The following is a 27,957-nucleotide window of genomic DNA, read 5'->3' as shown; positions in this document are numbered from 1 at the left end:
TAACAATATGGTTCTAAATAGTACTGTTACCACCGACGAACCGACGTGACAGTGGCGATTCAAAAGTGTCCCCCCCAAATTTAACGGTCGACCACCGAAGCGAGCGATCGCTTCTGTCAAATCAGCGCAGACGCGAACCGTTTGCTATATGAACACACGGGGGTTCGGTGTCGAGCTATCAAATCTTCGCGAGCCGTTATAGAGGTGGCGATAGTGTTCGGCTATTTTTCATCATGGCGTCGCGGACAACAAATTTGAATTTATTTGTTCTAGCTGTCACGTCGGTTCGTCGGTGCTGTTACAATACAACATTCGGTTTTTCTACTGTATTTTTTATTCGGGTGACCATGAATTTACTCAGATCAGTGAAAAAGTTAGATACGTCGATTTGAAAAATTATGCTTGAATTGAACGCTCGTGCGTGTTTACAAGCTGTGTGCCGTAAGTGTATATGTGTGTGTTGGCTAGCTTGAAAAATAAAACCGTTTCTATTCGCAGCACTCAGGTTCACACAACAAAATCAGCTGGACATCCGATGTTTATGTTCATCCTCATTGTTCGGCAACCACCAGCTGATCTTGTTGTCATAACAAACCGCGCTGATTTCGCCTGAATCATGGATCGAAAGCGAAAAGCTGTCGGAGATGACAGATTTGTACGATTTTGGGGTAATTTCAATTTCGTCGTGAAAGTCTGATTATTCGTAACAAATACAACATTTAAATTAAATTTTGTATTTATAAATTACAAGGGGAATGACATATCCTTTTCTAACTGGAAAATCCGCATTTATCCGTTCCTAAACGTCGCTAATCGCTGCTAACTGAGCAGCAGTTAGACGCGGTTAACGACGGTTAGCAACGGATTAATGCGGATGTTCCCGGTTAGCACGGGAAGTGTCATTCCCCCTGATAAATTTGAAATCATTTTTATGCTGGTCATTACCGCAAGCCGTCTTTCAGTGTACTACCGAAAATTTGATTCAACCGTCAGAAAGGTGATCGATGGGAAGCGAGCGGAATGTGACGTCTGTTTCTCTGTGGCTATATTGTCGCGCTTATCTTAGATTCTCAGCAAGCTGCGTTCGAAACGCGCAGCCTCAGATCGCGCCAGACCGCGCACGTATGATTTGTACACGGTGTGCACCTTGGCTAAAACTGTTTTGCAGCCGCCGGGTGGAGCTGTCAGCCGCCGTGTACAAATCAAACGGGCGCAATCTTATGGCGGCTGACTCAGATCAGCAGGATCTGAGTGATTAAGCTAGGATGCACAATACGTTCCTGCTCGGGTGGTTGGGTGCTCGTGTCCTAGAGCACGATAGCCAGAGCCAATCCAACAAACATCATTGCTGTACAACAACAAATTAATAAGCCGCTCCTCCGCTTGATTTTGAAAATTTTGAATATAGAGATAAGTGACATTTCAACACACGAACACTAGCGCAAATTTTTCCTCACACAAAAGTGCACGCCGATTGAAAGGCTATTCAGATTGCATATGCAAATATTACCCAATCGAATTGGGTAAAACGGGTAAATAATGATAAAACTAACGTCCGGGGCAAGAGTGCAAATATTTTCCTCGCAGTTTCACAACTACATCTACTAAAAAGGCACGCATACATTTGAACGTGATTACCTCTATAAGCGGTTATTGTTACTTGGGCAAGCCAATAAATTTTAAACTACAGTCGGAACCCGCTCCTTGAGCCACAACCTCCACCCAACCAACGAATTTGATTCGCTAGTTGGGTGAAGTGACAGCAGCACAAGGGGCGTGCGCATTGTTTTTTTTTTTTTTAATCATGTTTAGGTTGGAAGTAAAAAGTAAAAATTTTCAATTTGTTTTACATTTAGAGCAAAACTTATACGTTTTGCAAGATACATATACATATGGCCAATGCGAGGAATAATTATTTCCACCCATTTTTAGTCGGTGAAGTGAAAATATAGATGTTTAGGGCTTGTTCACAAATGTCATAACGCTGGAGGGGGTGGGTGGGTGTCCTTCATTGTGTTATTGTTCGTGCAGTTGAGAATCGGAATATTTGACACGCGAAAATCGATTTTTCTCCTAAACCGTGTGTCGGACGTACGTCGGGCACAGTGCGCTGGATAGAGGGCCAGGTCCGCTGTCCAGCGCACTACGTCCGACGTTAGGTTTCAAGTATGAATTTTGAGAAAATTCGATTGTCGGGTGTGGGAAAGCTTCGGGTTTCAACCGCGACGACCATACAGCCCGAACAAATAAAATTTTTCCCCATATAAATAGTGTTACGAAGGGGTGGGTGGGTGTCAGGAAAGGCTAATTTTGGCGTTATGAAATTTGTGAATGAACCCTTATGAAACCACCCGGACCAAAGTGCAAGCACAAAACGCTTTCACTGGTCGACAAAATAAAGATTGCCGATGTTTTGCATTTGTTTCGAAGTAATTGTACATATTGTTTTTTTTTTAAGAAATATGAAATAGACATTCTTCTCGATTATCAGTAAAGTTTAAAAACAAAAACTCATTAGGGAACGTCCATAAATTACGTCACGCTTTTAGGGGGGAGGGGGGGGTTCAGTAGAGTGTGACAACCCATACAAAAAATCCAGAGGTCTCATACAAAAAGTGTGACATAGGGGGGAGGGGGGGTTGAAAATGGATATTTTTTGCGTGACGTAATTTATGGACGCTCCCTTAGCTCGCCCCTAGGAATTACAGATTTGGTTGTCATTTTCAGTTTGACATTGAATTATGACGTCCAGGTGCTTTTTAGGGTGTGAACCATTTCGCTTGTTCGTTTAACTTTAGTTAAATTTTGACACTTCGATAGTTATTTTGAAAATAACCCTACTCGCGAGCAGGGTTAGTCTTGACAGTTCGATAGTTATTTTTTGTTCGCAATGATTTGGCTGCGTACTGTATTGCCCATCCGGTTGGAATCAAGACCGACATTCAATCAAAAATTGCCATTTTCTTGGTCCACAAGTGTCGCAACTGTTTCGCATCTAGTGCGCTGTGTTGCTGACAACAACTGGAAGGATGCGCACCACTTTTGACATGATTAAAAAACGTCGCGAGTAGGGTCGCGTCGCGACTTGATTGTGCGAAGTCCGGTTTGGTGGCGGCCCGACAATATTTTGTTCCAAATAACTACTCCTCTGTCAAATTTCAAATGGGCCACCGTCGTGGTATTTTTTTAACTTTTCGATGGCAAATAACTATCCAAGTGTCAAATTTTAACAAAGAGTTAAACGAACAAGCGAAATGGTTCACACCCTTAGTTGGCTGACAGCTCAACTAACGTAGCCCCAACTAAAAAGCCATCCAACTATTAAACCCCCAAGGGAACTTCCATAAATTACGTCACGCTTTGAGGAGGGAGGGGGGGTTCACCAAAGTGCAACGTCCTATACAAAAAATTCAGAGGTCCAATACAAAAAGTGTGACATAGGGGGGAGGGGGTTTGAAAATTGTCAATTTTTGCGTGACGTAATTTATGGACGTTCACCAGCGGGTCATGACTGTATTTACTTGTCGTTTTCGTTTTTGCGGCGGTGCTACATCGCTTCGTGCTACACTTTTCACTGAAAAAACGAACATTTTCGGTGCAGTTGCGTTGGTGTGCGTGAATAAAAACCAAAATATTGACAACTTTGCAAACGCTGATTGGTGGACACGGTGCGCACCTGCTACACTCTCGAATTTTTGAGTGCTGCACTATCTTGAGCGGTGCACAAAAAGTGCTACACCGGTGTAGCACGAAAATCATAAACGAACATTTTCGGTGCAAAAGTGCTGCACCGGTGTAGCACCACCGCAAAAACGAAAACGACATTTTAGTGAAAACTTTCCCTTGAATTTCCCACTGTGTGTCGTTTGAACGACACATTTTTGAACATGATGGCACCCTTGCCTATTATGTGTTACGAGAGTTACATGCAATCTACAGAAAATCGGCGTAACGCATGTTTCCAACACCCTCGCAGACGGTTTTGTGGTGATGTTTGTAAACACTACTTTGCATCGCGACGCCGATTGGACGCCACGTGTGTGGTAGTGCCACTATTTCGTGGAGGACATAACGATTAGGGCGAAACAAACCAACAACGGCTGTGCAAAATTTAATAAGATTTTTAGCTTTCCACTAAATTAAAAAATCTAAATATGTATTTTTTAGAGTTTTGAGCAAAATCTAGCTCAAATAAATATTTAACTATCTAATTCGCTCTGTGCCCTTAATTTTCCGATTTTTTATGGATCCCAAGCTTGTCGTCATAGTAGTCATTGTTTTTGCTAGTGATGCGGGCAAAAAAGGTTTTCTGGGTTTTCTCCCTTTTGATCACTGCGCGTTTTGGTGTTCGCCGTCTCTTGGCGGCGACCGACCACCCACCGTCGCCGTCGTCGTTCGTCCATCGTCGTCTAGCGTACGTCGCAGCTTTTAGTCATCCGTTGTCGTTCATTCGTGGCTGTTGGGTTGGAAGATTTTTCTCAAGAAGTGAGGGCTGATCAATCCGCGTTCGCGTTTTGGGTGTGTTTTTATTGATGAAAATAATCCGTTCGTGATGAAAGTCTCCATTTTTATAGTGATTAAGTGATAACGTTGTGAAAAGTCGTTTCAATTTTAGTGACACTAGCGACGAGGAGCGTCCATCGTAACGAGAGCAAAACAAAGTTTTCCTTGTGGATTGTCTTGTCATCAAATTCCGTTCAACAGAATTTTCAGTTTTAAAACTTGATCTAAAGCATTCAATTTACAATCATTTTAATGTGCTTAGTGAATCCTTGATGTGAACAATCGAAGTGTGCAAATTTCAACATAATTCTTAGTGAAAACGACAGAGAAAAATCCACTTTTCGATCAACTTGGAGTATACACAGAGATCCAGCCAAGTCTGCTGCTGCTGATGCTGTTGTTACCACCACCGTGACGTGAAAGTGGGGAGCCAGCCAATCCAGTCGTCGTCTTCGGTTTTTCGTAAGTGGAACAATAATTGAATGAAAACGACGAGAAAAGAGACCTAAAAGAGAGAAACCAAAAGAGCCGGACTGCTGCTGCAGGCTGCTCTGCGTCGCCACCACCACGGGATGGCTGGCGGGCTGGCTAGCCTGACCGTCTTTCTGCTGAATGCTGAGAAGTTGATCCCCTCTTCGGGCCGAGTAGAAAGATTGTGGAAACTTTAATTATCGATAAATGTTTCTAAATGATCGATTTTGTGCAAATCTGATTGGCAAAAAAATGAATCTGAATTCAATTCGATTGGCCCAATTTTGTCGGTGTTGCTTCATTATGAAATGCATTGAGTCTTTGGGTTAATTTGATTTATTAAATGGCAAGTCTTGTGAATGGTACAACACTCTTTAGATTTGCCTTTAACACGCACATACTATTTTGCAAAAAAAAAAAATGATACTATTTCCAATCAGGAAATTCTCCAGAAGTTCCTTTAAGAACCCTTCAGCAGATTCTTAAGAGATGTCTTCAATAGTTCCTTCAAAAATTCATCCAGGATTTGGGGATGCGTAGGTTGATCCTAAGATGCATCATGTTTTATTTTTTTTTTTCAAAATATCTCAGGTATTCCGAAAAGAGTTCCTTCAGGGATTACTTTAGAAGTTCCTTCAGATATTCTTGGCGAAAGATTCGGGATGCTTCCAGGAGATCCATCAGTAATACATCCATAAGATCCATCAGTGATACCTCCAGAAGATCCTTCAGGGATTCCCATAGGAGGTCTAGTGTTACTTCAGGGATATCTCTAGGAGTTCCTTCAAGGATAGCTCCAGGAGTTCCTTCAGGAATTTTTCCAGGAGCCTTCTAGGACCCCTACAAAAAAGCCAAAATAAAATTCATTTTGGTTTTACAGCGCTTCTCAAAACCTATTGAAGGGCATCAAATCTTGTAGAGATTTCTCTACCAGTTCCTATGGTTATACTGCCGCCACTCGCATAACTGTCCCATCTTTGCTGGGCTTCTTATTCATATGGGACTGTTTTGCGAGTGGGGGCAGTATACTGAAGTTTCTCCGGAAATTAATTTGAAAATTCCTGCAGTATACTAGTTTTTTCAGGGATTGATCCAGAAGTTCCTTGAGTGATTTCTCCAGGAGTTTGGCATGCACCCTCCCAGCAGTTCCAGGAGCGTTCAGCGATGTCTCCTGGTGTTTTATCGGAGATTCTTCCAGAAGTTCCCTTAGCTATTCCAACAGGAGTTCCCTCAGATTATCCTCCAGTAGTTCCTTCTGAGATTCTTTCAGAGATTGCCTCCAGGAGATCCATCAGGAATTCATCTAGAAGATCCTTCCGGAATTCTTATAGGGAGTCCTTTAGAGACGAATCTAGGAGTTCCTCCAGAGATTCCTCCAGGAATTTCAGGGATTCGTGTAGATGTTTTTTTTTTCAGATTCTCTAGGAGTTCCTTTTAGGATCTCTCCAGGGTGTCGTTCAGAGATTCTTACTGGAGGATCCAAGGATACCTCTAGAAGAATTCAGAGATTCCCCAGAAGTTTCTTAAGGGGTTCCTACATAAGGCCATTCAGGGATTTGTCCAGGAGTTTCTACTAAGATTTCTTCCAGAAGTTCGTTTAGAGAAACTTCCCATCAATGAGTTCTTCCAGGGATCACTCCTGGAGTGCTTTCGGAGACTTCTGCTTGAGGATTCAGGGATGCCTCCTGAAGTTACATCAAAGGATTCTCCAGAAGTTCCTTGAGGAACTCCCACAGGAGTTCCCTCAGGGATTCTACTTGTAGTTCCTTCAAGAATTTCTTTAGGATTATAATCAGGTATATCGTCAGTATTTTCAAATAGAATTCCTGCAATAATTTCACTAGGTTTTGTTTTAGGAAACCTCCCGGTTTCCCATCTGAATTTTTCCAGGAACTCTTCCCGAATTCCTCCTAAAAATTCTTCTAGAATTCCTCTTGGAAATCCTTCGGAGATTCCTCCTTGAAATCATACGGAGAAGCTTCCTAGAAATCTTTCTAGGATTCCTCCTGGAGATCCATCTGGGAATCTTTTTAGGTTTCTTTTTAAAATCTGTCGTAGATTCCTCCTGGAATTTCTTCGAGGATTGCTCTTCGAGTTCCTACAGAAATTCCTCCTCGAATTCCCTCGGGGATTCCTCCTCGAGTTCCATCGGGGATTTCTCCTGGAATTCTTTTGGGGATTCCTTCGGAAATTCGTTCCAGGATTTCTGCTTAAAAATCCTTCGGAGATTCTGCCAAAAAATTTCTCGAAGATTTGGGGATTCCTTCTGGAATATCTTCGGAGATTTATCTTTTGATTCCTGCTCGAATTTCTGTAAAAATTTCCTCCGGAATTCCTTTGGAGATTCCTTCTCAAATTCTTTCGAGGATTCTTCTTGGATTTTATTCGAGGATTCTTCGAGGATTCTTCTTGGAATTCCTTCAGGGATTCCTCCTGGAATTCCTTCAAGAATTCCTTCGCGGAATCCTTCTGGGACTCCTCCTAGAATTCATTCGGGGAGAACTTTTCCTAGAACTTTTCTAAAATTCCAATAAGGGATTTCTTCAGAGGTTTCTGCAGAGATTTCTCTAAGAAAGATTTTTGAACTACGAGGGATTTCTGCAGAAGTTCCTTCCTTTCATCATAGTTTCATACAACAGCTCCTGCAGGGATCAGTGCAGCAGTTCTTTTGGGGATTCTTCCACGTGTACTTTCAGAGATTCTCACAGCAGCTCAGACTACAAATTCTGAAGCGTACTGACAATTTCTTTGCTTCCTCAATGTTGGCTTTAAGGTCAAACTTCGGTCACTCCAATTCACGCCGCCGCCGAGCAAAATGTAATCGGCGTACAGGTCTAATCAGAAGAATTCTGAGCACATTTATCCCGAAATCTCCACAAGAATTTCTCTTATGATATATAACAGATGTTGTCTTGGAATTTCTGTTAGAGTTTCTCTCGGGATTCCTCTTAATGAAGCCGCGATTTCTTCAAGAGTTCCTTTTGGAATGTCTTCAGGAGATCTTCCCGAAATTCCTCCTAGCGTTACCACAGGAGTTTTTCCTGGGATTTCTATTAGAACTCCTCCAAGGGTTTTAAGGATTTTTATATCAACTTTCTGCTGGAATTCCTTCCGGGATATCATCCAAAGTTTCTCCTGTAATCTTTTCAAGAAATTTCCAATAGGGAACGTCCATAAATTACGTCACGCATTGATGGGGGAGGGGGGTTCAGCAAAGTGTGACGACCCATACAAAAATTTCGGAGGTCTCATACAAAAAGTGTGACATAGGGGGAAGGGGGGGTTGAAAATTGGCAATTTTTGAGTGACGCAATTTATGGACGTTCCCATACCTTCTAGAGTTTCTCCTTGAATTTCTACAGACGTTTCAGATGGGATAGGTATTTCCTAAAGGTTTTCGCCAGATTTCTTTTGAAGTTTTACGTGAGATTTGGCTTAGAGTTTCTTCTGGGATTTTTCTCAGAAGTTTCCTTCCGGTGTTGGTCCTGGGATGTCTCTCAGAGTCTTTCTGGAGTTTCTTCTAAGATTTTTTTTTCAGAGTGTCTTCTAAGGCTTCTGCAGAAGCTACTGCTGGTATTTCTCATTGAGTTCTTCCCGCAATTTCCTTCAGTGCTCTTCCCAAAGCTTGTATTCGTTTTTTTAGAGTGTCTTCTGGGATTTCCGCAGAAGCTACTGCTGGTATTTCTCAGGGAGTTCTGCCCGTGTTTTCTTTCAGTGCTTTTTTCCAAAGCTTGTACTCGTAGTTGCAGATTATTTTTTAATTATTTTCTCGGGATTATTCCCATAGCTCTTCCCGAAGTCCCTACCAGAAATTGTGCCTAGAGAAATTTCGAGAGGAATTTCGAGAGGAAACCTGAGAGGAAAAAAGTTTCGAGAGTAATCACAGGAGCAAATATTAAACAAATTTAAGGAGGAATTCTGGAAAACTTATCAGAAATCCCGGGAGGACCTACGGGCGAAATCCCGCGTGGAAATCCAAGAGACTCTCTGGAAAGCTGTCTGGAAGGAATCCCAGGAAGAACTTCTGCAAAAATTTCGAGCGATCGCGTTGTTGTATTTTGTACAACACGTTCAAAAAATCTCGCTTTTTGTACTCAGCACTAGCGTGGTGCTGACGGTGCTGGCCAACCGCGCGAGTTACGGAAGGTTAAAGGATAAATTGTGGTAGACATCCAAGCAGAAATACCGGAAGGAATTCAAGGAGGAGTCATGGCGGGTATAATTTCGAAATCTCAACACACTACTAGCACAGAGAACAGACGAACATGCTCGAACAAAATTGTTTGAAAATCTTGTGTAAAGAAAAAACAAGCTTAGTAGCGACATCGACGGTGACTTTCCCACACAAAAACTTGTTTCGACACCATGATGGCGCTTTCTGAAGAAATATTTCACTAGCGCACCTTTAAATTTTCCTACTCAGATTCTAAGCCGTATTTACATAAATAACAAGATGTTTATGATCATTTCACTAATCCAGCAACAAAATTTGAGCAACCCATTGAAAACTAGTTTCATCATTTTCAATAAGAAACAAATTTAACAAGAATTCAATTAATGTTTTTCAAGTAAAACCAACACATTCTCTTGGTGGAACTATACTAGGGTGCACACTTGGCGACACTAGCGCCAAAAGGTAAAACAACGGCAAATTTGTACCCCGATTCGAAATTTGACAGCGCCGCGTAATGGCCACATTCCCAGTTATTTCAAAACAACCGTTGCAATGCTTTACACAACTGCACTACATGAGCTTGGACGTCTGTTCTCTGTGCTACTAGCACAAAGAACAGACATCCAAGTTCAGTTTCATGGGATTTAATGATCCTATGGTCTGTGGAATATTACTATGTAATTGGTCTCCCGAATGTCTTTTTCCTGATTTTTTTTCAGAATGTTTGGATGGCATGGTAGGTGGAAATGTCAAAGCAAATTCTTGTAATTAACCCAAAAGAACTCTGGGAAAAATCTAGAAACATTCCATATTCAATTTTCCTGTGATATATAAAAGTTTTGAAAAAAGTTCTTGAAAGAATTCATGAATTTGGTGGGATCTCTGGATAATTAATCTTGCGCATTTTTACTTCAAATTTTCAGGATATTTCTGTAAAAACTATGAAGGTATAAAAATGTTATAAAATTTGGCTAATTTTTGACCGAAACATTCAACATTTTCTCCTGGAAATACCTGGAAAACTAAGAGAATTTTATTTTGTCTCATGAATAGACATCCTAGAGCTATATCAAAAAGCTTTACTTTAGTCCATGCTAAAGTACATAAAATGCTAGTACCGTATCGCACGCAATGCACTCTGTAATTGGCAATATTGGTTATGCAAATAAAGCTTCATATCTCAATCTCAACAGGTCCGATGTTGGATACAGTACTGGACGAAATAAAGTGCGCATTGGCTGTTTTTCATACACAATGCTCATGTTTAGGGAGTTGTATCTCAGCTTCTATAGACTGTTTCAGAAATTATAAATACACTAACGATTAACTGCCATTTCAATTTGAGCATAATATCCAAAAAAGTTTCTTCTAGCTCTTATAGTAAACATGCTAACGAAGCAAATAATACCAATTTTGTTAATGTTCCTGGTAAAAGTTAAAAAGTAGGGCTCTGTAAACTAGATGATTAAAATTTGAAGTTGCACAAAGTGGTCAAAAAATGTAGCATAGTAGAAAAAAAAAAACCTCACAGATAAAATATTTAGTTTCCAAACACAATAAAAATGGCTGTATCGATAATAAAAGATATTTCTCGAATGGTAAGAGTAATTTTTACTGGAATATTTGATCAAGAACCACCACTACGGGCCTTCTCAATACAAATTTTTCTGTTTCAAATTTCTCAACAACACCAGTAGCAACAAACGTTAAGCAAACGAATGTCTTAATTACTGCTTACTGCATTCGTTTTTATGGTATGGCAAGCTTTGCCATCTGAAGGATCGAATGAGCTGAAAAAATAAGTTTGTTAAGATTAAATGCGTCCAGGAAAGCCAAGAAACTATGTGGTAGTTCTTATGTTCCGTAGAAAACCTTAAAAAATAAGAAACTTGATCTTCGAAAAAATGTTGTGGGTATGCCTTTATCGATTTTTCCCAAATTTTGATCAAGGCATTACTTAGACAACTTTTTTTTTGTATCTGTATTAACGAGATTTTTAGCCCTAGGCTAGTTCATCTCGGGACCCACGCTTTACTTCCCTTCCGAAGGAAGAACTCACATTTTGCGAGTTTGTCGGGAGTGGGATTCGATCCCAGGTCCTCGGCGTGATAGTCAAGTATTCTAACCATCACACCAGGTCCGCTCCACGCTTAGACAACTTGTTGAGAGAGCGAATGTGATATAAATTAAGATAGTTTTTGGTATTTTGTGATTAATAATGTTGAAATCATTAAAAAACACCTTTGTGCAAATGCAAATTTGAAAAATTAAGTTATTTGTTAGAGAACTCGACTATTCTTTAAAATATCAAGACAATTGAAAGGAAATATAAAAATATGGAGTATAGCATATTATACTCTGAAACAAGTTGGTAAAAATCATTAGAACCGTTCATTTAATTGAATAAACAAAGTGTATGGTATGTGGGGGCAAGATGGGTCAGGGGGCAAGATGGGTCAGTACCGTTTTCAATCGCACAATATAAGTTTTGAATCTTTCAATAATTTTCCCAGATGAACGACGGGGATACACAAAAAAGTGGTATATTGTTTTGAACATTCTATACGTTCCTCGCACAGAAAAAAATAAAATATTTTTTCGTTATACTCCTTATGCTATACATTCGATATAACTACGTGTATTGTGTAGACGGGGCAAGATGGGTCACCCTAATTTTTCGGTATGTTTGCATAGTTTTTGAAAATGTTTTATTTTTCATGGAAAGGCTATTTTGTGACCTACATTATCGAAGCGATGAGAGCACTGAAAATTTGAGAACATATTTTTTAAATTTTCCTTAAAAAAATATAGGTTTTCAAAGTCCGTTTATGGCTACCCGAACAAAAATCTTCTAGTTCTGAGAATAATCTACCGATATGTTTCAACACTTTCTTCATGTAATCTGTACGTCTATGAAGCTTAGATGTATAGAGAAAAACTAGAAGATATAGTATTTTTTGTTGGAGGAAAATCGAGTTTTCTTATAGCTGACCCATCTTGCCCCCGTTAAAATGAGGTGGGGCAAGATGGGTCAAGTTTTGAAAATTGTTTGTCAATACGCAGGTTTCAAACTTTATAACCTTTTTATACTCTTATATTATAGCTGACTAGTGTATCTGAGAGTCGTGGTAGAATACAGAGAAATGCGATTTATATTCAGAAAGTTATAGGGATCCATTTCTTAGGTGACCCATCCTGCCCCCACTTACCATATTTATAATTTCTGAAACAGTCTATAATGCACCGATTGATCCCAAATTTTGTCTAAACATTCGTAATAACTTGAAATTCGATCTGTGAAAAAAAGAAAATATTTCTGAGCAAAACTTTTTAATACACTACCCGTTATAAGTTCAAAATTTCTCATTTTTTCTTGAAATGGGAATTTTGCGATATACACAACCCGTCATAAGTATAGCCTCACAAAAAGTATTGCAACAATATTGCATCACCCTGACTCACCTCGGTATCTCTGAAACCAGAACACATATAATAATGCCGTCTTCAGAAAAGTTGTTGCTTTTGGGCTCCTTAATAACTTTGCTGAAGACTGCATCTTTGTAAGTCCTCAGGTTTTGGAGATATCGAGGTGAGTCAGGGTGTTGCAATATTGTTGCAATACTTTTTGTGAGGCTATGCTTATGACGGGTTGTGTATATCGCAAAATTCCCATTTCAAGAAAAAATGAGTTATTTTGATTTTGGAATAATTCCGAAATTTCAATTTATAGGTAAATACATTCTTTTGCAAAGTTGATTAGTCTAACGAAACATACAACCTTTCTGAATAAACCATTTACTTCATCTAATCCGTTTACAAAATAATTAAAAAATCTCAATTTAGCTATTTTTCTTGAAATGGTAGTTTTAAGATATTTTAAAAATTCTTATGTCCAACAAGTTATAGGGGAACCAACATATTTTGGACACAGCAACGAGCCAATATTTTTTGGACAACTGCAGCAAAAACCAAATGGAAGTTTCCAAAATATATTGGCGTATTGCTGTGTCAAAATACGTTGATTTCCCAAGTGTAGGGGATTCTGGGGTAATACGCACCACTTAAGGAAGATGCATCCAAATGCATATAAAAAGGCAATAATTTATTGGTTTAATGCATGCATTCATTGCATATACTTTCATTCTAAGAGAAACCAAACAAAATTTCAGCCTTAATACAGTTCAGCTCTTGAAAATAACGTTTTTTGTAAAGACTAACATTACGGCTTCGTATGTTTATGCGGGGCAGTATGCACCCTTGCTCGGGGTAAAATGCACTACAACAATGGGGCAGGATGCACTCAAACAAAGGGGCAAGACGCACCACAACATTGAGGCAAGATGCACCGTCGAGTTTAGAAATCTTTTTACTTCTTAGACAAAATGCATGTTTTATAAGGTTTTAAGACAAACAATAGCTCAATTTAGTTTGCGATTACTTACAGAGCACTCATAGATATTATTACAGATTGTTTTCTATAGGTGCGTTTTGCCCCAACCAATGGAGTGCATATTGCCCCAATCAATAGCAAAAAATAAAATAGTTTAAAACATATAATTTACGTAGATTACTGTTTAAGTTATTTTTCCTCTGCTTAGCATTGCCCTCAATGAACTCAATAAACACAACAGCATTAGATGTTTGGTCGGTTTTCACCATCAAATCATTCGACAAACGATCGGGAAAATTACATCAGAATCGTGCTTTTCAATTTTATTCATTTTTCTCACTAATTACGTAACGCAGATATGTAAAATTTTCCAGATGATCATTTATTAAGACGTTCTATTAGACTGATAAGGTTTCAAAGCTCTAAAACCGATAATCCCTGAAAAACAAAGGGGGTGCGTTTTGCCTCGACAGTGCGTATTACCCCAGATGCCCCTACTTCATTTATGTACTGTACATTAGAGGTACTCACTAAACAAATTAAATTGCTGCGTAAGTCATGATTTTCTGCTTATTTGAAATGTTTCATGATTTTGCGAATGAAATAATCAAAGATTGCCTTGGTGATCGCAACATTTAATCAGTTTAATCAGATTACGCTGTTAAGTGAATCCCCCTATAGGGCACTGCACTGTTTTGATTTTGTATGGGTTTTTGACGTTTTGTGGCCTTGTTGTTTACAAAATTTCTGTAAGATAATTTCATGCACTGCCCTATGGTCCACTGCACGAATTGATGCTGGCCTGCTTACTCTCACACGCAATTTGACGTTTGAGCGGTGTCGGCACCACTTAAACGTCAAACTTTCTGTGAGAGTAAGCAGGCTAGCGTAAGTTTGTGTAGTGGACCATTGTTTCACACTGCGACACAAAAATGCTGTTGTTACTGGAAACACTGATCAGTCAGATTCCAAAAAAGCTTAAAATCTTTGATCCAATACAAGATACTTAAGTAATTCGGAATTTGAAACAGGTGGAAAGGACAAACACTTCTCCTTCCTTCCAGACAATTGGTTATTTGAACGGTATTGAGATTATTTAATTTTAAGAATCAGTAACTTTCTAATTTTTCATACGCGGGAATTGCGAAATCAAGTCAACATAACATGGACACTGGGCAGTAATCTGAAATATGTAGAAAAAAGCTTCAAAAAATATTCAGAAAATAATTTGAAGTTTCCTAGCAAAAGATCTTTTAGGAATGGCACCAAAATACCCTCAGAAACTATCCCAGTTTTTTTTTCAGGAAATTGTCATCACCTAATTTCTTGAGCTCGGTATTGAGCAAGTCGTAGGTAGATAGGTATTTGTAGATGATGCAGTCCTAGACTATAGACAAAGATTGGGAACTGATGTCTCTGACTCTTAGACCAGATTTTCGCATGCTCCAACAGTCGAGAGCTGTTCAGTTACCCACATTTTCTTGGCGAACAAGTCTATAATTTTACTCGGGTGTGCCAGAGGCCAGCAGCAGCCTGGGTTCCACATGATTATGCATAGCTGCAGCCGTACGTACATACGTAGGTACCTACGTATGTACGAAGCATCAACCCACCTACCCATCTCTCTGGGGGAGGCAGCAGCGCCGCACCAGAATGCATCCACAACGCACACGGACGAACGGACGGACGGACGTTATGAAGGCGGCTCGAAAAATCGATTCCGTATGTCTGGCAAATTGGCCTCCGGAAAAAAAGAGCGCTCTGACTCTGAACTGATTGACGACTGTTGACTGCTCGGCTGACTGACTGAGTGCACGCGCTCAAACTTATTTAGCTTAGATTTCTCATTGCACTTACTAGGAGTTGTGTTTTTTTAAGTACCGTTTCTTTTCCGTCTACTTGCAGGCAGACTACAGCACAGCACAGTTGGAGTAAAGGGAGTGCTTTGAGAGACGACGACGGTGTGAATCTCTCGTTTCTCGACAACGCGAACAAGAATGATGCCTCCTAGCCTGCAGCAGTGCTTTGTGTGCTTCCATAGAGAGTAGTGTCGAGTTTGCGAAGGCGCGGTGCATCTACAGTTTCGCAGTGTTTAACGCGCAGTGCCACGGAAAACATGCTGAATGAGAGCAAAGTGTGTGCATTTTTCTTACATATTCACAAAACAGAAATGTGAACCGCGGTGAACAAGCTCAGTGGAAGGAAGCAAAGAAACCAATAAAAGCGAAAATTGTTGCTCAATTGAAGTGCTCTTGAATAAGCCCCGTATGATATCATTCGCCAATCAAAAAGCCGCCTTCAGTGGTTGTCGTATTGTATAGCTACATACCTACTGCTATATCGTCATAGTGTCGATTCAAGGCGTGGAGTGTTTTTTGTATGATTAATTCTCGAGCGAACGGCGTTTGTGAAGGTGTCTGGGGCTAATGATTAGTATTTGCCTCGGGATGATGTCGAAGTATGCTGTGCAGTGAATGAAACACGAAACCCAAGATAGGAACCGAAAAGAAAGGTGTATCAAAAGAAGAATTTGCATTTAAACGTTCTTGCTTCTACGAACGTATTCCCGGAAACCAGGTTGCTGCCGCGACATTCTTCAACAGCGCCAGCCAGGCCCGTTCTTTCTAAATAGTGCGATGCTGATGTTTGCGTGTTTTCGGTTTCCGAACAAAATTTGAATGTGTACGTGCCGCGGTTTAAGTCTACGTCTGTGCAATCTTGCGACGATCCAAAGTGCCCCAACCCAGAATGGTTTGTTTACAATTTGGTAATAGTGTCTCAATGATGGTGGTTATTGGCGAGAACCGGTTCTAGAAGTGAAATCAATCAGTGTGCAACGTTGTTTGCTATGTTAGAATAGATTATTCAACAGTGAAATCGTGGTGTCAGGAAAGTCAGGAAATAAATCATGAGCGTGTTTAGTGATTTCCAGCGAATGTGGGTGCAGCGGTTCCCACAGAGCTCGCTGTCCGATGCCTGGGAACAAGACGTTAGGGCCAGTTTGGCACGTCACAAGCAGAAGATTTCCGAACTGACCAAGGAGTTGGAGCAGGAAACTCTGTACGTGGAATACTTGGAGCGATTGCTAAGTGACGTGGAGAAATTCCGCGATGCTGGTGGGGATCCATCGGCGCTATTTGAAGCAAACACGCCGGCCTCGGCAGCTAATCTATTGGCCGGCAGCAAAGACGAGGATAAGGATAAGCCAAGCGGCGATGGAGAACCAGATCAGGTAAGGAATTCTAAGAATATCTATGACCAATTGATTATGGGTTCCTTGTTTTCTGGAAACATGTAGAACATAATAGGACGTATTTAGAACAAGGGGTCCATGGCCCCGGGCTCCCACATTTCAGGAGCCCCACTTAATCTACCTTCACGCATAAAAAAGTGAAAGAAAAAAAAGTAGTACCAAGAAACATACTGTGATTTAATCAGTCGTGTGCAATTGCGCAATATTATTACAAGTTTTACCGTGGAGAAGATTTTACATGAAATCGGAGGGCTTCCATAAATCTGTAAAAAATAAAGATTCTAACAGTTCCTGCAGAATTTTCGTATTTATTCCTGTCGGAAATTCAGGAAAATATTTTGAAGAATTCTCCACGGAGTTCTAAGACGAATCGCAGGTGTCAAATCAAGTAGAGAATCGACCAAAATTGCTTGTTACCATGTTACACATTCAACAAATCGTTCGACAACTTTTTAAAAATTGTCTAGATACTTTCTTTAGAATTTTCTATTTCAAAATTCCTTTTACCATTTTTATTGAGAGTTTCCTCGATTGTTTTGTGAATTGATGAAACGGAGCTCATCAAATATTGTAATTAGTAACTTCTTCATTTAAAAATATAGAATGTTACAATGTTCGGTAGTTTTTGTACGCCTAACAGTTTTCTAAAACATGAAAAAAAAATGTAGAAAATCATGATTAAAAGCTATGATCATTTTAACGAAATATAAAAAATATATACTGAAAAAAATACTTAGACTTTTAATTAAGAATAACATGTTTTGCAAAATTTTTGAGAATACAAAAATACACCGTTTTGCCGAATATTGCAACATTCTATCTCTACGTACCAGAACATTTGCTCTGTAAGCATTGTTTCTACAGTTCATAAATTTCAAAGGGTTGATCAATTCATTCAAAATGTATCAACGTAGCACATACAAACGAGTATTTTAATCGTAACAAGCGTTTCTCAAACTATGGGTCGCGACCCACTGGTGGGTGCATTTGTAGTAATCTATTTTATTTTCTTAACATGTTACCAGGTTGCATTTTGTTATTGCATGTATTAGAAACATGTTAACTTATCATAATTTCTTAGGATCACTCGGGTATCTTAACCTTATTTTAACTAAATTGAACGAAAAGTACAAAAAAAAGTTTTGTGATGGTGGGTCGCTACATTTTGAGACATTTTTTTATAAACTCCTTTTGGCAATTTCTCCGACAATTTCTTTTAAAATTCTTACGGCTACCCTGGATTTTTTAGGGATTATTCTCAGTGGCGATTCCCTAACCTCAACTCTACCTGTTCAACGAATGCTAATTCTTGATTTTTCGCAATAAATTGGCGTGTAATTTGTAGAAAATGACGAGAATAGTTGTTTCCGCCCATTTTCAATTTGATTCGGATCCTGAATTCTCCGCAAATGCAACTTTTAGGGTCGTTGAACAGGTAAAAAGTGAGGTTACGAGACGCCACTGATTATTCTAGGCATTATTTCTAGGATCCCTCCAGACATGAATTTAGTATAGTTATAATATTTCTTATAACTATACAAAATTATAAGCGAAAAGATCGAAAATACAATTGCATCAACAATTGGAGAGTTTTTTAAAAGTTTCTATTTTACATCGCTTCAAATACATCACGAAGTGTACGTCAAAATTATTACAGGGGATAGACAAAATGATTGGGCCAGGTAAAATTTTCATGGTAACGCTGTAACTTTTTGAAAAGTGCATAAAAATCGAACAATTTTACTGAAAGTTGATCAACTAGTTGGGTATCAATGCTCCAAATTTGGGAAAGATCGGGCTATTCTACATGAAGCTAGAAAGATTCTTGGAGTCATAATTATCCGGTAACCAACTGTTATATCTCCGGTCTCAATGAACCAAATGCAATGAAATTTTGAGCATTCATGACTTACATGTTTAGCTTTGAAAAACTTTTGAAATAACATAAAATTGTTAACACGGAAGAAAATTATAGCGTTTAAATAATTTTTCTGATATAACACCAAATTAACAAAAAATAAATAAATAAAATCGCTTCAAAATTTCAGATGTTAATTATAGTTTATTTGAATTCCCTCTGATTGAATTTAACCTTCTCGTACCCGACCCCCGACAACTCATTTTCAAAATGCTGGCATTTCGTAAATTTTCATCCGATTTTTTTGAAGTCACCCTCAATCGATCATAAATTGGTGCAAGTTTATTATACTAAAGTGGCCATCCTCTCCTCTCTCTCTCCTCTTCTTGGCGTAACGTCCTCACTGGGACAAAGCCTGCTTCTCAGCTTAGTGTTCTATGAGCACTTCCACAGTTATTAACTGAGAGCTGAAGTGGCCATGTAATATCCGAAACCATTCCGGAGTTATTCCAGATTGTTCTGGGGTTAGGGGGTGCGGAAGGGATCTGTTTTGCTAAATGGCTAAAAGTGTTTATTTCGTGTGTTATTGTGTTCAAGGTTCCGGAGCGGCCACACCAGTTGATACATACTTTGGTAATTTTTTTCTGCCCATTCTCTTGAAATCATAAAGATTGATACGTCGCACGGCATGTTTTGCTTGCAAACCATAAATGTCCTCAATGACGCCTCTGTGGAACCTGTGCTAGATGTTTCAGGGTGGCCATATCAGTTGATACAGACTTCAGTCTTTCGTTTCTGATTCAGCCATTCGAAATCATGATGACTGATATGTCGCATGGCATTTTTAATTTGTAATCAGAAGTGTCCCCAATGAGGCCCCGCGGAACCTGTCACGGGGATTCGGATGGGTCAACTCATTCAAATTTGGTTATCGCAGTTGTGTTTCACTATTCGCAATAACATACGAAATAATCACTTTCAGCGATGTTAGCAACCCCCTGACCACAGCACAATCCGGAATATCTTCGGAATGGTTCCGGATATTGCATGACCAATAGGACAGATCGATGAAGTACTAGATTTGTAGTAATGAGCTGAATTTTAGTATGGTGAGAAGGTCAATTCTCCGTTTCTGCAATGAAATGGTGCAAAAAGCGTGGGTATTATGATTCGTTGCCTAATTTGATGCTGTTTGAGCAAAACTTTGGGCAACAGTGTTGTTGTTTTCTCCATTTCTTGCAACATAAACAACATAGTTATCCAAAGTTTTGCTCAAACAGCATCAAATTAGGCAAGGAATCATAATGCCCACGTTTTTTGCACCATTTCATTGCAGAAATGGAGAATTGACCTTCTCACCATACTAAAATTCAGCTCATTACTACAAATCTAGTACTACATCGAACGTGCCCCATTGAGTATAATAAACTAGCAACAATTTATGATCGATTGAGGACGACTTCAAAAAAATCGGATGAAAATTGACGAAATGGCAGAATTTTGTGAAAAGTGAGAAAAGTGAGTTGTTGGGGGTCGGGACGTGAAGGTTAATCTGAATATGTTTTGAAAGGAAGTAGGCTCAGTGTACCAGTTATGGCTAAAGTACCTTAAATTCGCCATAGATGATTTTCAACCTTTAATTATGCAAATCTACAAGAAAAATTTCGATAACAACAGATCACGATCACAACAGATGGTTGCAATCATTCAAACTTCACAATTTACTCAAAATATGATTGTTACGAAAGTAAAGGGGGAGATCGTTCCGAATTCCTTCGAGCAGGTCGCAAACTCCGTTTGTTTGGGTGCGAATCAGCTGAAAGCTGTGAATTTAATTTTATTATATCCATACAAACAATTTATAATTGTATTATTTAACTTACATTAAACGGTCTCGAACATGTTGAGAATTCGTCTCATCCTTTGCCTCGATCTTTGTTTCTTTGTATATCCGTGTTATAATTTTAGGTTAGATATATAATATAATTAGGAAAAAATCTGTGATAACTTACTGTGATACAAATTGCTTAGTTTAAGTAGAATTCATTGTAGCCTTGTAACTTTTAGCACGTACTTTAGTTAATAAGTTTTAGTTCAATTATTCATCAATTTTACGGCCCTGGCCAAGATCGCAGGGGTTGACGGTATTAAAGTGAAGGAGTTTCATTTTGATTATTGTAATGTAGTGTTCTTTAGTGAAACATATCACCTTTTTAACACTTTAATGCGCCTCCAACGGTTCATCACGAACCGGCTGCTGCAGATGGAGTATGACTGATCATATGCATCAGACATGCTCGATAAACACGGAGGATCCGCCAGGGCTCAGTAGAGTCTATTCCCAAGCAATAGTTCCAAGTCGGTTGGATTTGAGAAGGTTTTGATGATCGTTACAAATCCTAATAAAAGTAATATAGGATTTGTGACAGGTTTTGGAACCTTTAACAGCCAGCTGACTTCAAAATGTTGTTTGGGCTTTATTTCCCACGTTTCTCGGTTGATTTTGATTAGTAATTTATTAATGTCATAGTCGCTTTGTCGATTTTTTACCATGTTAGTTGGTCATATTTTCTTTAAATAATGCAATTAAAATCAACCGACGAATTAATAGTGGGAAGGAGATTTGCAGCACTTAATTGTGCTGATAGATTCGAAGCTAACGTGCGAACATTTAAACGCATTGTTGACATCAATGCGTTCGACGTGACATTTCGGACAAAAGCTGACTGCTTTTTATTAACTGAACAACGTTACTTTTGTATGACTAGGTTGACATTTCTAGGCCACGCATGAGAAAATGACATGGTTTATCGAGGTAGGACCGATAGGACAGAACGAATTTGAATGTTTTTCATAGTATTTGTAGGGGGATGAATACATAATAGTTGACAAGCAATTTTTGTTTTATTACAATCAACTGACCAACTTGGCGAGGCTTGCTTACATAACAACTGACAATAAACAAACCTATTTTCCTTGACTTTCTACGCAATGGACATCCGACCAAACACACGTGTTTTCGTTAATCTCCTAGGCATTATTAAGACATGACGTATGTGCATGACGAAACAACTAGCAGGACACAGTTCCAGACGTCTCTTTTTAATAACGACATTCAGCATATTTCAAATAAAACTACACTTCAATAAAGCAAAGACTAAAGCTGCTATGATAGAACAGATCAGAATGACTTAATTGACTATTACCTTGGAGATCTACTTCGAATAACTGCCAAATTGATAAGAACCTAACTAAATACATGGACCATACTACAAAAAACCAATTGACAAAAAGAAAAAAAAGGGGAAACTTATTAAAACTATTTTTGTTCAACGCAGGCCAAAACAGTGTCGACTTGGGCCACGATATGCCTACGTACTTCTGTGTGTTGAAACAAAAATAGAGGCTCCTAGAAGCAAATGTAGGGAAAGGGTGCGGTGTAGAACATAAGCACAGTGTTGCTACCGCCGTAATCACTTTGAAAATATTCATCAATTTTAAGGAATTAATTTAACTTGTATCTGGCAAGTTCCCGATACATGGGCAATTGACTGACTTACTGTCAAATGATCGCACTTCTTCTTAATTTATTAATTTTCACTGACATCGGCTGCAGTGACACCACGGGCGGCAGTGTTGGCAGCAACAATGATAGAAATAATTCATTTTCCTTAACTTTTCGGCTTCCTTGCATCCTCTTTCGCCATAGTGTACCAGTTATGGCTAATCCCATAAGGAATGCATGTGAATAGTGTGAAGTGGAATCCAAATTAACAAATTTGTCCATAACTGGTACAGGGTTCCTATTATTGACACACGCCGTAATAAATACTAAAAGTAGTTTTGGCTCGGTTTCTATATTTTTCCTGTAAAGTATGAAAACTAATCTATTATTTGACATATCGATGACATTCGTCGGTCTTCTTCTTATGTTTGTAGAAATAGTCTTTCTTAGGTAGTGCGATAACCGGTACAGGCACCCTAACAAAATAACCAGCCATAAACTGAAAAAGTAATTAGACAAATTTACTCAAAAACTTATTAACTAAATGAAATTGCTGTACCTTTATTTCTTATCAATAATTTCAAGTGAAGTTAATTTTTTTTCAAAGCTCATTATATATCATCACGATCAACGATCAAATCTGACTATACATGTCAATGGGTGCTCCTCCGTGATTGATCTGAGCTGGTAACAATTGCACTGAGATCCAAATGAATAAGGGCTGGGACACTCCACTTATTCTCAAAGTGCCATTTAAGCAGCTCATACATTTTGGATCAATAACGGCGCCGGCCACGTCCTTATAGTCAGTTAGGAAGGGAAAGGAATGTTAGAGTGTGCTGGATGTTGCTACTAAAGACCGAGATCACCTCTGCATCCCCACAACCAGCACGGACTGGGGTATTTGTTAGACAGAAAGGATGGTAGATCTGGGAGTCACCGTTGGGTCGGTGATACGATCCATGGATAGGGGGTTATTTATAGTGTTCGTATGGTGATAGAATGTGTGGTGAATAAGGTGAATAAGATCAAGCGGCACAGCACGCTTTGGTTGCATAACTTGTAGGCGTTATAGACACCGTGCTGTGAGTGGAAGTTGGAAGCGAGGGAAACGACTTTTTTCCAATTCGTTTCTGGTTCTAGCGATGGCTATGAACATATGAGTATACATGAGTTGTATATGTAGAGAAGAGAGAGAGAGAGAGAAAGTTGATAGAAAGATACAAAGTAGGATGAAAGGGACGGGCCAGGGATTGAACCCATGACCTTCTGCATACGAATCAGAAGCGGTAGCCACTAGACCACCAAGCCCGTCATTTTTTTTTTTCAAAGCTCATTATATAAGTCATAAACGTTTAAAATTTCATTGCAGACCGGAAATATAACAGTTCAAAGTTGGCTATCAGATAATTATGCTCTTTTCTAGAATCTCTCTAACTTCATTCATAATCCGATCTTCCCCAAATTTGACCATTGATGCACAACTAGTTGATAAACTTACAGTGAAAGTTTAAGTTTTTTTTAATGCACTTTTCAAAAAGTTGCAGCTATTTGACCATTTTTTTTTGAAAAGTGAAAATTTCCCGATCATTTAGTCTATCCCCTGTACATCGCGAAAATTACATCGGATCTGTCTATTACATCAACCAGCCGTCAAGTACTTTAGGCTATGTAATATTACTCAATCGATGTAACGACTTGGTAGCAGCGGTTTCTATATAATTTTCAACAACTATTTTGAAGGGTGGCCACTAAAAATCACTTCTGTACACTTTTTGGGTTCCATTTGGATGCCAACTAAATTGAAGATCGAAGAAACTATATTTTAGCGCACGTTGGTTTTAGCTTGCATACGATTTACTGTAGGGATTTTTTTTTTCACTACTAAGAACTAATTACTGATTGCCATCCCCATATACCTACTTAACATAGTTTTACGCTGCATTTTTTTTTTGCTGGTATTCAGTAAACTTTGCATTCAGCAATACGAATTACTGAGTATCAGCAATTATTTTTCGATATGCTGAACCATTCAGCAATTTTGACAGTTGATCAGCAAAGTTTTGCTGAAATTCAGCAAAAATGTTGCTGATATTCAGCAATTTATTTTGTTGATTTTTTTTTTCGTGCTGGAAGCATTACAAAAACTTTGGTGTGTAGAGATATATGATTTTAATTACGTTAGTGTTCTACACTGCCGTATGTACAGCATAGTTGTCCCATGTTCTATGGGAATCCCTATAAACATGGAACAACTATGCTGCACACTGCAGTACAATAGAATAAAAGTTTTTTTTTCGAATTGATACGCCACGCCAATATAAGTAGTAAAAGAAATAAAACTTGCTGGAACGCTGCAGTATAATCCACACGCTAAGAAAAAGTTACTCTAAAATGAGTAAGATTCACACAAAACTGAGCTAAACTGGAACAGCTCAAAAAATGAGTAAATTGCATTTCCAGCGATAGCGCTGGCCCAAGTGCAAAAATCCAACCAATTTAAGTCGTATAATATTCTTCACATCAGCAAGAATATTATACAGCTTAAACTGATGAGATTTTCGCACTTGGGCCAGCGCTAGCGCTGGAAAAAAAATTTACTCAATTTTGAGTTGTCCCACTTTAGCTCAGTTTTGTGTGAATTTTCTGACCGTGCACGAAAACTGAACTAAAAATAAATCACAAATCCATAAATCAATAATGGTCCTGGACAATGTAACTGAGCGAACCCACTTGAGCTATATTATGTTTATGTATGTTGTCCTACCATTACCTACACAGGAACTCGAATTACATAACGCGACGATATCCTCAGAATAGAATCCATACGACGGACAGCGATTTCCTTTAGTAGCTTTAGCTCTGCTTATCAACATTGGTCATTATTCACCGTCGTGTTGGCTACTGGTTATGAGCACCACAAGCAGCAACCATCTGTTCAACCCATCTTCGTCCACTGATCCCGACCGATAAGTCTACACAGGCTGGTCGAAGTTACCCATCCAGAACGGCCTAAAAACATAACCACCTCATAGTCGGCCAGTAAATCTGGGAGAACCGTTATTGATAAAAGTGCACAAGAGGAAGCCATAAAACCATAAAAAGCCAATAGACGGTGATGATCCGTCCAAACGCTTGCTCCAACCAGGTTTGTGTGTTTTAGCAGCGAACCAGTGCAGCGCAGCATGTGTGTGAGGTGGTCTTATGATGGTACAATGATATAAACCAGAAAGGAAATTAAGGTCATGCAAGGGAAAATAGCACCTGTAAATTCACACCCTTCTCCGAGGGTTCGAAATACAAGCTACCACCGGGACTAGCCAACAACAACGCGTTTGCAGTCTTTTCGGGTGTGTCGAGCGAAAATAAACATACCTGTCCCGGTTAATAGGGTTTATTTGACAAGAATACATAAAACAAAATACCGCAACCTACCGATGTTTTACCGACTGTGATGTAGCTATGTAGGGCTACATGGCTTACGACGAACTGCAGAAAGCCGATTGAATGTTTGGTTTTGTGTATTCAGCTCACAGTGTTCTTCCCTGTGTAACTGGTAGGCCGGTACGGATTTATCTGCTATTTGTTTCTTTGTCATGGATCAAGGTCTCCCTCTTTTGATTCCATGCATGTTGAATGCGCATTTTTAAAGCACTGCACGAAACAAGTGGAAAAGAGCGATTGGCAAACTGGACAGAGACATCGATTGTTATCAGTGGCGTAGGTAAGTCAATAGCTTATAGAGCTTATATTATACACAGCTTACACGGTATTAAACCTACCCAAGGTAATCATTAAGCCGTTTAATTTGCACTCACAGTTGAATAGCCTAGGACGCACACTAGGGAAGATACTCTTTCTTTCTGTAGCCTTAGAAATATTTTCGATTAGATTATGTGTTTAGCGACTTAGAAAATGGATTAATCATCCAAATGGAGGCCTGGTTTAGCGAGTTGCAAAATATGTAGCAACATGGTCACAATTTTCGCATACGTCACTTAAAGTCATTATATTCAAGATTTTTTAAATATTTTTTTGTGTATTTTAAAATATATTCAAGATGTTTAACTAAAATTAATTTTTCTGATACAACATAGAAGGATGAAGTTTCCTGTAGGAACTTATGGTCGATATTTTTCACTAATTGATTAATATTTTCGGAACATTTATCTATCAAATGCAGGTGAGAACTTTGCAAAAATTGCTGTAAGTATTCTCAAAAATCACTGGAACACAGTGGCGTCGCGTAACCTCACTTTTTACCTGTGCACCGACCCTAAAACTTGCAATTGCAGGGGATTTATGATCAAAATCGAAATAGAAATGAGTGAAAGCAGCTATTCTCGTCATTTTCTAATTATTACAAGCAAATTTGTTAAAAAAAATTCAAGAATTTATACTTGGTGCACAGGTAAAAAGTGAGGTTACGCGACGCCACTGCTGGAACATATGCAACACTGTTGAAGAAACCCTTGGCATACTTACCCGGGTAGAGGTGAAGTACTGACGATCAAAACGTGATATTGGTTTGATTGATATAAGAAATAAAAGATCTGAAAATAATATCTGAAAAATGTTCCTGAAACATCTGAACAATATCAAAATTTGATATTTCAAGATCAAACGAATAGCTCGCTGCTATTGGTTAGATCTTACAAGATCTAAATGTGATCTGATGATGAGGTTCCAGGAGTAAAATTTAGATATTATTTTTAGATCTTTTATCTCTTATATCAATCAAACCAATATCACATTTTTATCTCAATATCAGAATATGATATTATTGAGCTCTTTTCCTCTACCCGGGTACTTACTTTCAGTCCTGAGCACCCATGGTGGTGCAGAGACCCGAATTGAAAGACCTTCATTCTGGGCGATTGCCCGTCATCGCCTTGATCTGTGGCGACCTGTCTGTCGATTTCCTTTATTTCCTTGTAAAGACTGCGCCACCATGAGCCTCTGGGTCTGCCTCTACTGCGATGTCCTGCTGGGTCTAATCTAACGGTTGCTTGCAGATTTTCATCCCGCTCCTGCGTAGAGTTTGGCCGACCCACCTCCCGAATTTCTGTCGCTATCGGCTTTTTATGACATTGATAATGGAGCTCCACATTGGAGTTCCAATTGTGAGGCCACCATTCACGAATTATATACCGCATGCATCCATTGATGAAGACCTGCAGCCAGTGAGTGTTCTTCACTAATACACACCAAGTTTCACTGGCTTACAGCAGCACAGATTTTACGTTCGTTGTTTTTTTACACATTTCTTAAACTTTCAAAGGCAGCCCTCTCCTTGATCCGTCCTAAGTCGATGGTGCCACAATCAGCAACCGTTTGACTACCAAAATATTGGAAGCCTTCAACATTCTCTACTGCTTGCCCAGCTACCGTGAAGCTGGAAGGGTTGACTGTGTTTACATTCAACGATTTGGTCATGTTGACCTTGATGGTAAAACCTACCTCCGAGGAGCGATCGGTAAGATCATTGAGCTTACTCTGTATATCAGAGCGCCGATGAGCTAGGAGAGCAATGTCATCAGCCAATTCGAAGTATTTTTGGTGCTCCATGGTAATGAGCTACCACAGCAACCAACCATTTGATTCACGATCAATCGCACGCACCTACCAGGATCTTGTCGATTACGATGAGGAACAATAGCGGTGATAGTATACATCATTAGCTCTCTCCAGCAACAACCCGGATGGAATCGGATAAGACACCGCGCAGTATTCTGCCCGAAAATGCCCTGTACTGTGCTTCAATGAGGCTGATGATATTCTCAGGGACACCCTTGCGTCTGAG

At 39.2% G+C, this 27,957-nt stretch overlaps 1 protein-coding gene across 3 annotated transcripts in view; it reads left to right on the top strand.

The window, feature by feature from the left end:
- Positions 1–4,424: 4,424 nt before the first annotated feature.
- LOC109422772 (uncharacterized) overlaps positions 4,425–27,957 on the top strand; it is a 141,298-nt gene continuing 117,765 nt past the window's right edge. For all 3 annotated transcript variants that reach the window (XM_062845541.1, XM_029861737.2, XM_062845540.1), the window contains exons 1-2: positions 4,425–4,965; positions 15,444–16,770. In XM_062845541.1, coding sequence (XP_062701525.1) covers positions 16,447–16,770 — 324 coding nt within the window. In that variant the 5' untranslated portion in view covers positions 4,425–4,965; positions 15,444–16,446. The remainder of the gene's footprint in view (positions 4,966–15,443; positions 16,771–27,957) is intronic.

This window comes from Aedes albopictus, chromosome 1, assembly GCF_035046485.1.
Source record: "Aedes albopictus strain Foshan chromosome 1, AalbF5, whole genome shotgun sequence".
NCBI lineage: Eukaryota > Metazoa > Arthropoda > Insecta > Diptera > Culicidae > Aedes > Aedes albopictus.
The sequence above is the reverse complement of the archived record's forward strand: the minus strand, read 5'-3'. Positions and strand labels throughout refer to the sequence as shown.